Source organism: Mauremys reevesii, linkage group 1 (assembly GCF_016161935.1).
Source record: "Mauremys reevesii isolate NIE-2019 linkage group 1, ASM1616193v1, whole genome shotgun sequence".
Classification (NCBI taxonomy): Eukaryota; Metazoa; Chordata; order Testudines; family Geoemydidae; genus Mauremys; species Mauremys reevesii.
This window is the reverse complement of record NC_052623.1, coordinates 19,250,012-19,260,983: the sequence shown is the minus strand read 5'-3', so window position 1 is coordinate 19,260,983 and position 10,972 is coordinate 19,250,012. Positions and strand designations below refer to the sequence as shown.

The 10,972-nt window shown below is 41.3% G+C and overlaps 1 protein-coding gene across 2 annotated transcripts in view; it reads right to left on the bottom strand.

Annotated features, from left to right (window-relative positions):
- Nucleotides 1-5,508: 5,508 nt before the first annotated feature.
- The window catches only part of UVRAG (UV radiation resistance associated), a 148,778-nt gene continuing 143,314 nt past the window's right edge, over nt 5,509-10,972 (bottom strand). The window contains exons 15-16 of one of the 2 annotated variants that reach the window (XR_005587866.1): nt 8,421-9,307; nt 5,509-6,625 (exon numbers count right to left, since the gene is read on the bottom strand). Coding sequence is in view for 1 of the 2 variants with exons in the window: in XM_039498755.1 (XP_039354689.1) it covers nt 8,608-9,307 (700 nt within the window). In the remaining variant the exon portion in view is untranslated. Of the gene's footprint in view, nt 6,626-7,397; nt 9,308-10,972 lie in introns of those variants that run through there. The other variant, XM_039498755.1, reaches the window with a different exon arrangement.

The following is a 10,972-nucleotide window of genomic DNA, read 5'->3' as shown; positions in this document are numbered from 1 at the left end:
AATTCAGGAAGACGGTAGGATGATGGAGCAACCGCCTCATCCCTGAAGGGGACCACGTACCAGTCAGAACCAGCTTGATCTCTTCCTCCTCTGCAAATCCTGATGAAGCTGGTTGGTATCAGCTGAGAGAGGAGCGACAGTATGATTCCCACATAGATCCCAGGCACCTGCTGTATGGATACCATGGGCCCCAGTAAGACCAGCAGGAATTAACCAGAGGGGGAGGACCCCAAGGCATCAGGCACCAGTGATCCCCTGCATAGCTGTATTTGGAAGGAGGCAGGCTGTTCCAATACCTTCCTTGGTCTCCGACCGGACTTGGTTTCCCTTGGGTGGGGGAGGAACCTCATCACACACATCAGATTCACTTGACTAAAGGATAGGCTCCTGTTCTACTGGTGGCACCGATGGAACTGGTGGGAGGATGTTCGATGTAGATGTAGTAGGAGGTGATATTCTTCCCCTCAAGGTGGTTTCCCCAGATGTAGGGCTGTCTCTAGGAAGAGCCTGACATGATAACAGGGGAGATGTGGGTAGGACAAAGTGAAGATATCCTCAATCAATGTAAAGTTTTGGGTCCTCCCTGGTGGTTGGGGGGCTCATGGGAGGGTATTGGTGGATCCAAGTCACCCAAAGGCTAGTGTTCAGGGGATGCCACACAGAGAATGTTGAAGCCGTCAGATAGGATCCCAGAATTGAGCTCCCAGATGGAACTACTGGGTACTGCTCCTTAGGTTTGAAGGGTAAAGCCAGAGCCAGTACCATTGGATCTCTCTTTTGTGTCTTTCCTTCTTGGACAGAAGGTTTATGCAGGCCTACTTTTTAGGACCCAAGCAAGAGAGCCCACCTGACTTTGACTGAGCTAGGGAGGGACCCTTTCTCTCAGTGGCAGATCTGGACAGAAATTTGTCCTTATGACTATGTTCACGTCCCCTAGTCTCACAAGAGAATTTCTTAGGCTTGAGAGGTTTTTTTTGCCTTGACTGAAAATCTCGTGCTTGGAGGGGCACTGCTCACAGTCCGAGGACGATGTGCAGGGGGCCTCCCCATCCTGAATCTGAATGAGGTCTCACTCTGCTCCATCTGGTGCTTCTGCAAATAGAGCTCTTGTCTCTCACAAGTTCAAGGAGGGAAGGAATGGCAGATACTGCACTTGGTGGCAATATGAGCTTCCACAAGGAAACAGAGGCAGCACTGGTGGCTACCACTAGCAGAAAAGGAACTGGAGTAGGGGAGAGAGTTCTTGAACCCCAGAACCATTGGCATAGCCCCGCTTTGGAGGGTAGGGAGTAATTAATATGCTGACCATAAAAACACTAAGCTATTAAGTTATTTACAAATTGCATTCACAGGTTTAAAGAAGAGGAAGATCAAATGGACACACAATTCTGACTCTACCATGTGGTGGTAAGAAGGAACTGGAGAGGCATTGGTCCACACTTCCCTTTATACCCTAGGTTCAGAGCATAAAGTGTTCCTCTGTGCATGTGCGGCTCAATGGACACTGCTTACTAAACATTTTGGGACTGAGGTGCATGGTGCACATGCATACCGTCATGTGGAATACACACAGCGACCATCACTTGAAGAACATTGGCTTCATATGAAATTGGAAATCAGGTGCAGAGTTTTATGGACAATGTTTATGTTTCAAAAGACTTCATGCTCCATTTTACCATCAGGATCTATTCCCACATGCAGGTCAACATGTTCTCCATGCTGATGACAGGGTTACTTATTGCCAGCCATCCCTACTGACTGCACATTCAAAACACACGGCTCCTCTCCAACATGTGATCCAATCAGCTGGATTACTTTAAAACCTGAACTGGTTTGTTATTAGATATAGTATTTTCAGATAGAAGTTCTCTCTCTGCCTTGAATTCCATATTTGTCTGTTCATCCCAGCATCAAGTGCCCATGATAGTTGAGAATGAGCCTAGAAAAATGAGTCATCATAATTCATGGTTTACACATAATTTCACTTTGACATTCGGATTTGAGCAAGTAATTTGATCTGTAGTTGCTTTCAATGGACACATGAAATAAAACACCATGCAAGACAACTGAAAACATTGACTTAAACAGTTATAGATTTTGCTCTCCTTTCAGGTGACATCATGGAAAGATATTACCGCCTTCGGTGACATTTGTTGATGGGTATTACTGTTCTCCCTGAGCTCAGGGAAAGGGTATTACTGGCACAATCAACACCACACTTAACAGCAAAAAACCACCCCTTCTGACAGGCACATTATGGGAATATAATGGCTAGCTACTATAATTGCACAATCCTTTTGGTGCCCAGAGTCGGCACATGTCCCATTGCTAGCAGGTGGCTGTATGATGAAAATCCTGAATGCTGTTGCCAAGAGTCTAAAATCCATCATTAGTGCAAGCATTATATTTACTCCCAATCCACCCCAGCCAAGGAAACTAAAGAAACAGCCTGAAATTGTTTCAATTACAGTTGGTAATCAATACAGTTGTTCAGTGTCAGCTCAAAACCTGCCGCTACAGCCATCAGTTCCTCACAAAATACCTCCCCCTGCTAGGAGTCTAGCTGCTCAGCTTCCAAGGCTAATGAGAACACTGAGATGGCGATGTTAAATATTCCCCTTCACTAAGATGCTAGATTAAATCTTGTGAGAACATTTCCTTCTTGGAAGAGTGGAAAATCTCTGCTTTGTGCACTTAGGGAAACCAGTGCCAGATCAGAAGGGTTTTAGATCTTTGCTCCACTTCATCAGGAACTGACTTGAGACTGAACTTATTTCTGATGCCCCTCTGCAAGTCAGACTACTAGAAATTAGTTTCATTTGCTCTGGATATTATTTTATTTAAAAAACAAACAAAAAAACAACCCAAAGGGAGGCTGTGTAAAGGGAAGGAAATGTTTACCTGTTAAATTATCTGAGACAACTCAGACTGGATAGGTATTCTTATTCAAGCAAAAGAAGCCAATTAAAGTGACTTTTTGAATATAATATTACTAGAAACGGTCAGTTGAATGTCTAAAAAACACCTGGAATCAAAAGAAGAAAATTGGACTGAAAATTAACAGGCAAATTCACCCCTAATACTACTGTTTAGGGTAGGTTTACACTTACCGCGTCGACCCGGAAGGTGAGTTCGACTTCTCGGAGTTCGAACTATCGCGTCTGATCTAGACGCAATAGTTCGAACTCCGGAAGCGCTGCGATCGACTCCGGTACTCCACCACTGCAAATGGTGGTGGTGGAGTCGACGGGGGAGCCGCGGAGTTCGACCCCGCCGCGTCTGGACAGGTGAGTAGGTCGAACTAGGGTACTTCGAATTCAGCTACGCTATTCACGTAGCTGAATTTGCGTACCCTAGTTCGACCCCCCTTCTTAGTGTAGACCAGGCCTTAGTCAGAGCATGACTTTCACCTGCAATATGTAGATTGACATATTGCATCTAAAGACCAGTTATTTACAAGTGGAGGGAACTGTTTTTCATTAAAAATTCTGTTTGTAAAAAGACAATATGCATAGTCCTCTAGATACCAAGAGAATCAGAAATCTTCTCTCGATCTCACACACAGTGGTTTCCAATCTTATTTCACCAGAACCAAGTTAGCAATATGAAAGTGCCTCTCTTATCCATCTTAGCAGTTTTAAACAGGTAGCCCTCACCATTCTATCTAGGGTGACCAGACATCCAGATTTTATAGGGACAGTCCCGATTTTTGGGTCTTTTTCTTACATAGGCTCTTATTACCCCCCACCCCCATCCCGATTTTTCTATCTAAGGAGTAAAATGGATCAAGCTTCAAGAGTTCATGAAGTCTTTGGCTTTTTCATTTCTCTTTGGCAAAAGGTGTTTGGAGTATGTGTTGCTGTTTGGTTGATTTGCTCATTTCAGGTGTTTAAACTTATTTTTCTTGGGGTGGGGGGAGGAGGAGGTAGAGTTTAGGTAGATGTTGCCGTGTTGAATGTCATTCTTTCTATGGTGGAAAAGCTTTTTCAAATAGGAATGTTGTGCAGTTTCCTACAGATAGTTGACCTCTGAATTTGCCTAGTCTCTTTGGAACGCTTGCTCCATACCCTTAACCGAGAATGTTTTGTCCCCAATTCCCATGTGCTTTGTGATCTGTCTTGTCTCAGAGGAGCACAACTGCTGATGCAGTTCATAGATCAAAATTCAGTTTAATGTAGATGGGACTTGATCCACTAAATGTTTTGAAAATGAGGACCTAGAACTTAAATTGCCATGTGAAGTTAACTGGGAGCCAGTGAAACATGGGTTTGATGTCCTCACAGTGGTCTAGAGGGCCCTGCTAAGATCTATTCCCCCTTGTGCTAGCTTACTATATGCATGTAGTGCCTATGAGTAGCTGTCTAAGAAAGTATCCGAGGGGGAGCCATGTTAGTCTGGATCTGTAAAAAGTGACAGAGTCCTGTGGCACCTTATAGACTAACAGAGGTATTGGAGCATGAGCTTTCGTGGGTGAATACCCACTTCGTCAGATGCAAGTTTATAATTTACATGGACAAAGGAAGTTATTTTATGCATTTTACGGATTAGAAGCTACGATATTCCTAGGTCTGCCACTGGCCTGATCTGTGATCACAAGTGAGTCACTTGACCTCATAGGGACATCTACCTACCATAAAACAATACAAACTATTTGTCATATATGGTATATATGTATCACTTCTTTACCGAAATGCAGGAGCTGTTTAACTGTGCACAGCGATGTTACAACACTTTAAGACAGTTAGTGAAGAATACTATTGAGTTGTAACCCTCCAGAATCTCCCCATCCCAGCTCTGCTTGAGGTTTAGGGCTGTATATTACTGGATTTCTGATTCAGAAGCCATTTCTCTCACACTCCAGATTCCCTCAAGCCCACCCCTGCCTGGGGTCTTGGCATTTTACCTTCTGCTTGGACAAGGGAAGAAATGTCTTCTGCATTACTGTTGAAGCATAGAGGGTCCCTTTGGTTCTTCATATTGCACTGCCTCCCACCCACAGTGCCCTGGGTCACGGTCACTCCCTTTTAGGGGTTGCAGTGGTGGTCTCTTGTTTGACTGGAAGGTAAGCTCCTTCAACAGACATATGTTGCTTATTAGCTTGGATCACAGAAGGTGCTGGAAGACTAGCAACGCCTCCCTTATGAACGAACATGACGTTTCCACAATCTGCAAAGCTCTGCCTATCCAGCTGCCGGAAAGCAGCACAATGAGATGTGGCTCTGTTATTCCAGCTGTGTAGCATCTCTTTGCGAGGAGGGTGAAAAAGTGATGAGTGCCATCTTGTGAAATAAAATTCAGATCAAATGAGACAAGATGATGTTTTCTTAAACTAAACCTGCTTTCAGATTATTCATATTCAATATATTATTCATATGTGGGGCTGAGGAATTGAAAGCCAAGAAATTTTATTGAGCGAGAACATTGGATTCAAATGACACCCCAACATGCAATTTGAAGCAACGTGCAGATTAAAATAGTCATCTAGTAAAGAAACCACACACTTAACTCTTCAGATAAATACTAACCAATTTTATTTTATAAATACAGATGCAGAGATTTTTTGCAATTACCAATGGAACTTTAACATGCCATTTATTATGGGATATTTTATTTCGTTTTAGTTATTTAAAGTACCTGGCTAGGCAAGGATAAGCCAACACACTTATGCTTGCTATAAAAATAGAGCTGGACACAAATCTTCCAAAGCTAATATTCTGAGAAATCTTAGGAATTTCTAGTGGGGGAAGAAAATGCAATGAAACATTTTCACTTGAAAACGCTTGCAGACTTAACAGTGTGTCTGCTGTGCAGAAACTAAAAGGCTCTTGGCAACTAAAATGCACAGTGATATATCATCCAAATTTACAGTTTGCCTCCATTCCCCCTCACCCCAAGATTTTTTTTTAATTCAGTAATTTACAAGGCAAACTGTAAAAGAGCCACGTGGTGGCGGCTTGCGCAATAATTTTGCCTTATAATGGCAAAAATAAATTTGTCAATGCTTTGATTAGCCCCAAGACACTATTGTAGGTAGAAGGTTATAAAACGCTGCCAAGAAACATGGTGGCAATTTAAGGTGTGGGTGTGCTGAAAGGATTCATTATTGAAGAAAGTGGGTAAAGCAAACTTGTGCAACAAACATGCAGACTCAAGAATAGCTGTACTGTGACATAAGCATTATAATTACAGGGGTCAATAGTGGTTCATTAGAAGAGTTTTTATAAACTCCAGAAACACTGGGTTAAAGAGCAACACAACACAACATGAGGGAAGACAACTATTGGGCTTCATTTGGTTGTGTGGAACCTGAGATAATCAATTTGAAAATAATGCAAAAAGTATTTTAAGTCACACTGATGTTCTATGAACCCCATTTAATACATTGTCCAATTGCTTTGAGTCAAATGGTGCCTGTGTAAGGGATATAATTTTACAACTTTTCTTTGGGTGGCTTTAGAGACACCACAGCACAGGCTACATTGTACTCCCAAATATAATGACTTTCCTCATGCATGTACTGTATGTATCAGTAGAAGTGCTCCACCCGCAAATGTGCATGAGTGACTCCTATTGCCATTGGTGCTCAGACTGGAGGTTGTAGGTGGTTCTGCGATATTTCTCTCTGCTAGCAGAAGAGAGAAAGAAGGTAAGATGAAGTCATTAGCACGAAGCATCCCACCACTTTGTTCTCATCCGAAGCACAGAGATTTCAATGGGAATTCTGTGCATTCAAATTTGGCTCTCATTATGCTGTCCATAGGGTTTAGTAAAAAAATATTTTTTTTAAGTTTTCCCCACGCATAGTAATAGTGCTTTAAAACAGCTGTTAGTTACCCTATGGAAATATACACTTTTTTTGGAATGCAAAGGAATTTTTCATGATGTTAGAACTGAAGCACCATCTTCCAGGGCCGATGGGGCCCAATCCCACAAGGTACTTAAGCATGTGCTCAACTTTAGGCATTTGAGTAGTCCCACTGAGTTAAATGGAATATGTTCATGCTTGATGTTAGACACATGCTTAATATCTTGGCCTTAATTTCTGAATGCCTGTTTTTAATGTTTCTTGCAATATCCTAAAAGTAGATGAAATACTGTAGAAAGGCTAGGTTAACTAATGCAGTTATAAACAAGCTTTTGAAACTTTTAATGAAAATATAAATAGGATTTCAATATACTCATTAAGGTGCTACATAGAAAATGCAGCTACTAGACTGCAACTATGTGTATACTGTATCTCACACTCAATGTATTGGTTTGTCAACCTACAATGTTTAGATTACACATATCCACAGTTTAAATTAATTCAGGTTAACCTTATGGTGAAGTTAGAAAGTAACAGACTTGCTTACTGGTTCAAGAGAAAGGCTAAAGTGGGAAAGAAAAATCAGGCATAATGAAGTAAATTAAACTTTTATTCTGCTATATATATATATTGATATTTGAGAGCTCACAACTGAGCCCAAATTCTTGGGTATACAATATAGAAAGCAAGAGCAATGAAATCCGAACTCAGACAAATACCAGGAAATCACGAGCAGCCTGCAAAATCTGTTTTTCCATTAGTGCAGTTGTAAACACATGTGCCAGTGGTAAACTACCTATCTACAATCAAACTGCATAATAGGTCCAATGTACTGATTGCACATAGTCTGGACCTACTTGAGAGTGTCCATGAAATCCATCACAGCACCTTGATGTCTGAAAGCAAGACATCTCATACTACAAATGATAGGTGGAACCTGCTAATATAATGCATTTTTAGGCTTTTGCCTGTGGTGTAATAGCTCTATTTTAATCCTAAACCAGGAGTGGGGCAATTTCCATTGGTTAGATTAAGAGATGACTGTTGAAGAATAGTTAAGTTAATTAGCCCTCAAGGTTTCCACCTGGAAACTTTGCCTGCTGATAGCAGCAGTGAGTGTAGGAGGGGAGGGAATTGGTGTGGGTATCGTTTACGTGGGGAAAAACTGCATGAATCTCATTTAGATGCTTATAAAAAGATGCATGTTTCTCTGGTACATTTACACCAGGCTTTAAAGAACAGAAAACCCATCAGTGCAATCTTAAAATTTTAAGGATTGCAAAATTCAACTGAATAAGACGCTGTTCAAAAGTAGCAAGTTCATGGTATTTCTGTAACACTGACTACATTGCTCAAGAGAAACTGTATATTGGAGAAGGTAAAAATATAATGACTGCTGGTCTTACCATAGATATATTTTTAAATTAACTTTTTCCCCTCAAAAGATGAAAATAAAATAACTAAATAATAACATAAGCAGACAAAGATTCATACAAGGGCCTGATTGGCACTAAAATCTCTTTCAAAGAAAGTATTTAGAATGGACTCTGGTACCTGAAAAAACAGCTTATAAATACCAGACAAAGAAAGGACTGGAAGCAGAGTCAAAGTTTACCTGGACAGTGAATATACCATGATCCTGTGTTATCACTCTCAGTTACAAAGTTCATTTTCCAACACCAAAGGAACAGCTTTAATCATTTTTCCATAATTAACACAAAGGATTATAAGTGCAACTTTATCTTCATTTCAGATCACTGATATCACCGTGGTACTGTCCACTACCGAATTCCTGTTGAAGCTTACTTGTCCGAACTTTTGCGTGGTCTGCGAAAGCTGGACATGTTTTCGTTCAGTGCATAGATCCTTCGGGAGAACTCCTCAAACTCCCCTAGAACTTGATCATCACATTCCACTGCCACAGCATGGTCCACCGGGATGCAGTTAAAGGCTTCTAGCTGATCTCCGGTGCTGAATCCTGTTGCTTCCATCCCAATTATTTCCTCTGCTTGCTCAACAGTGCAACAAAGATCAGTGCTGAGGGGAGGATGGAACTCGCATGGCTGCTCGCTGCTTGCACTGCCAGTGCATTCACTAGGCAGAAATGTTCCATTTATTGCACTAGTATGTCCCAGGAAAGACTCCTGCTGGTCTTGGACATTATTCAGACTCCCATTTTCTGCATTTAAACTGTCACACAAATCCTCTCTTTTGTTGGTTTCTTTTGAGAAGTCCATGGAGGTATCTAAGGATGAGGTTAGCGATCCAGATTTTTTATCCGACTCTTCTACAGGTGCTGCAATGGCAACAGGCTGTGCTAATGCAGAATTATAACTAGGAGGGGGGGTTTTGTACTGTAGTCTTTCATTCTCTGAGCTGGCCCGTTTCCGGTGTCCCTTATCTGGGGAAGGAGGCCCAGTAGATAAGCCAACATCCAAGCCACCGAAGGTAGAACTTTGTCTCTTTGGAACTGGAATTGCACTAGAAATATGATGCCGATCACTATAAAAGAAAAAGATAAAAATGACAAAACCATCATCAATGTGTGATCACAGCACAAAAGGTTATAGCCAGAAGAGCATCAGTTCAGGAGTATGACAAACTAATTACTACTGAGCTCGGACAACCTATTACTTGAGGACTCCTAGCGCAAAACCAGGAAGTTTGGTCCTAGAGTACTGGCACCCAAAATTTATCACTTAACGCTGTACACTGCAGAAGCTATCCCAAGTTATAACTTCATTGACAAAACTAAAAGCTCAGCTGGGGTGTATGTAGAAAACTTCCACTGTCTAAAAGTCAACCAACCAAGAAACTATCATGTTACACTGATTCATACAGTTACCTTAATGTAAAGTTTTCATTCTCGTCATGAAGTCCTCCAATAAGCAATCACCGCAGTTGCAAGCACTGTATTTCAAGGAGAAGCTCCCAATAGCATGGCCTATTGCGAGATTTCAGGAGATATTGCACAGGATCTCGACTATTATAAAATTAACTTGTGCTAGCAGTATAAGGGCTTGTAAACACTACAGAGAAACTATGGCCATCAGAACTCTAAGTAATGCTGGTGCTAGAAAAAAGCCAGCATCAGTTCCTGACCAGCAAAGACAGAAAAGAGTAGCAGTGAGCCAGACTGTGGATTAAAATCAGTTTACATGTTACTCTACTCCACAGTAAGTTTTTGAAAAGTGATTTGTAAAATATTTCAAATGCTTCAATTATCTATATTTTTTTACATCAAATGAACACCAGCAACACAGCCTTCACAAGCAAATTTATGATAGCAATAAGCAAATATGGCGGTGGTTAATGGTGGGAATGCTGCCCATGAGGAAATTGAAGTCAGCGACTCAGTTCATATTTGTTGGCAAAGAGCCATTATTTGGTAAACTGTTTGATTACTAAAGCTCTTGGTATATACAGAACACATTTCATTACCAATCCCCTGAACAACTCAATCCCCTAACATTGTTGGCACATGTGGCCTCCAAAAAATCAGTCAAGTTTGAACAATACTCCCCTTCCCACTCAAGGGCTGATGCGCTGTGTTATTTCCATGCTTACTGTGGAGGAGAGTACACAGCACTGCTCACTGAAACCCAAGTTGCTTTACAAAAAAAAGTGAGAATTCCAGCCTGGGGAACATGTGGCATGGAGAGAGAAATTACTTGTCCAAAGCCATAAAGAGCGGCATGACAGAGCTGGGAACAAAACCCATGTTTCCCAATTCCCAGGCCAGTGCCTTATCTTCTGGACCTCAATGCTGCTTCGGGCCTCCCTTACCGCAAGCTTTTTTGAACACACTTTTCATTAAGTTTCCATTTATAAATTGTTTACAAACGGTTAATAAATGATCAATAGATGTTATAAACATCTTAGAGAGTAGCATGTGCTCTAGAGGGTTTCAGCACACCAGGAGATGGCGTTATAGATGATCATAAGCAACCCCTACTGACCTGTTGGACTCCAACCATTAGCTATTAATTAAAACAAACCATTTAACAGCCCTTTATATTATCGATTTGTAAATGGAAACCTTCATACAAAGTGCAACCTTTTAAAAAAAACTGTGTGCCGAAGACTGCAATCAGGCTATATGTTTTAGTCAAGTGTACAAGGAGTAGTCTGCTCCACTTTTTTTTTTTTTAAATTCCTTTTAGCTTT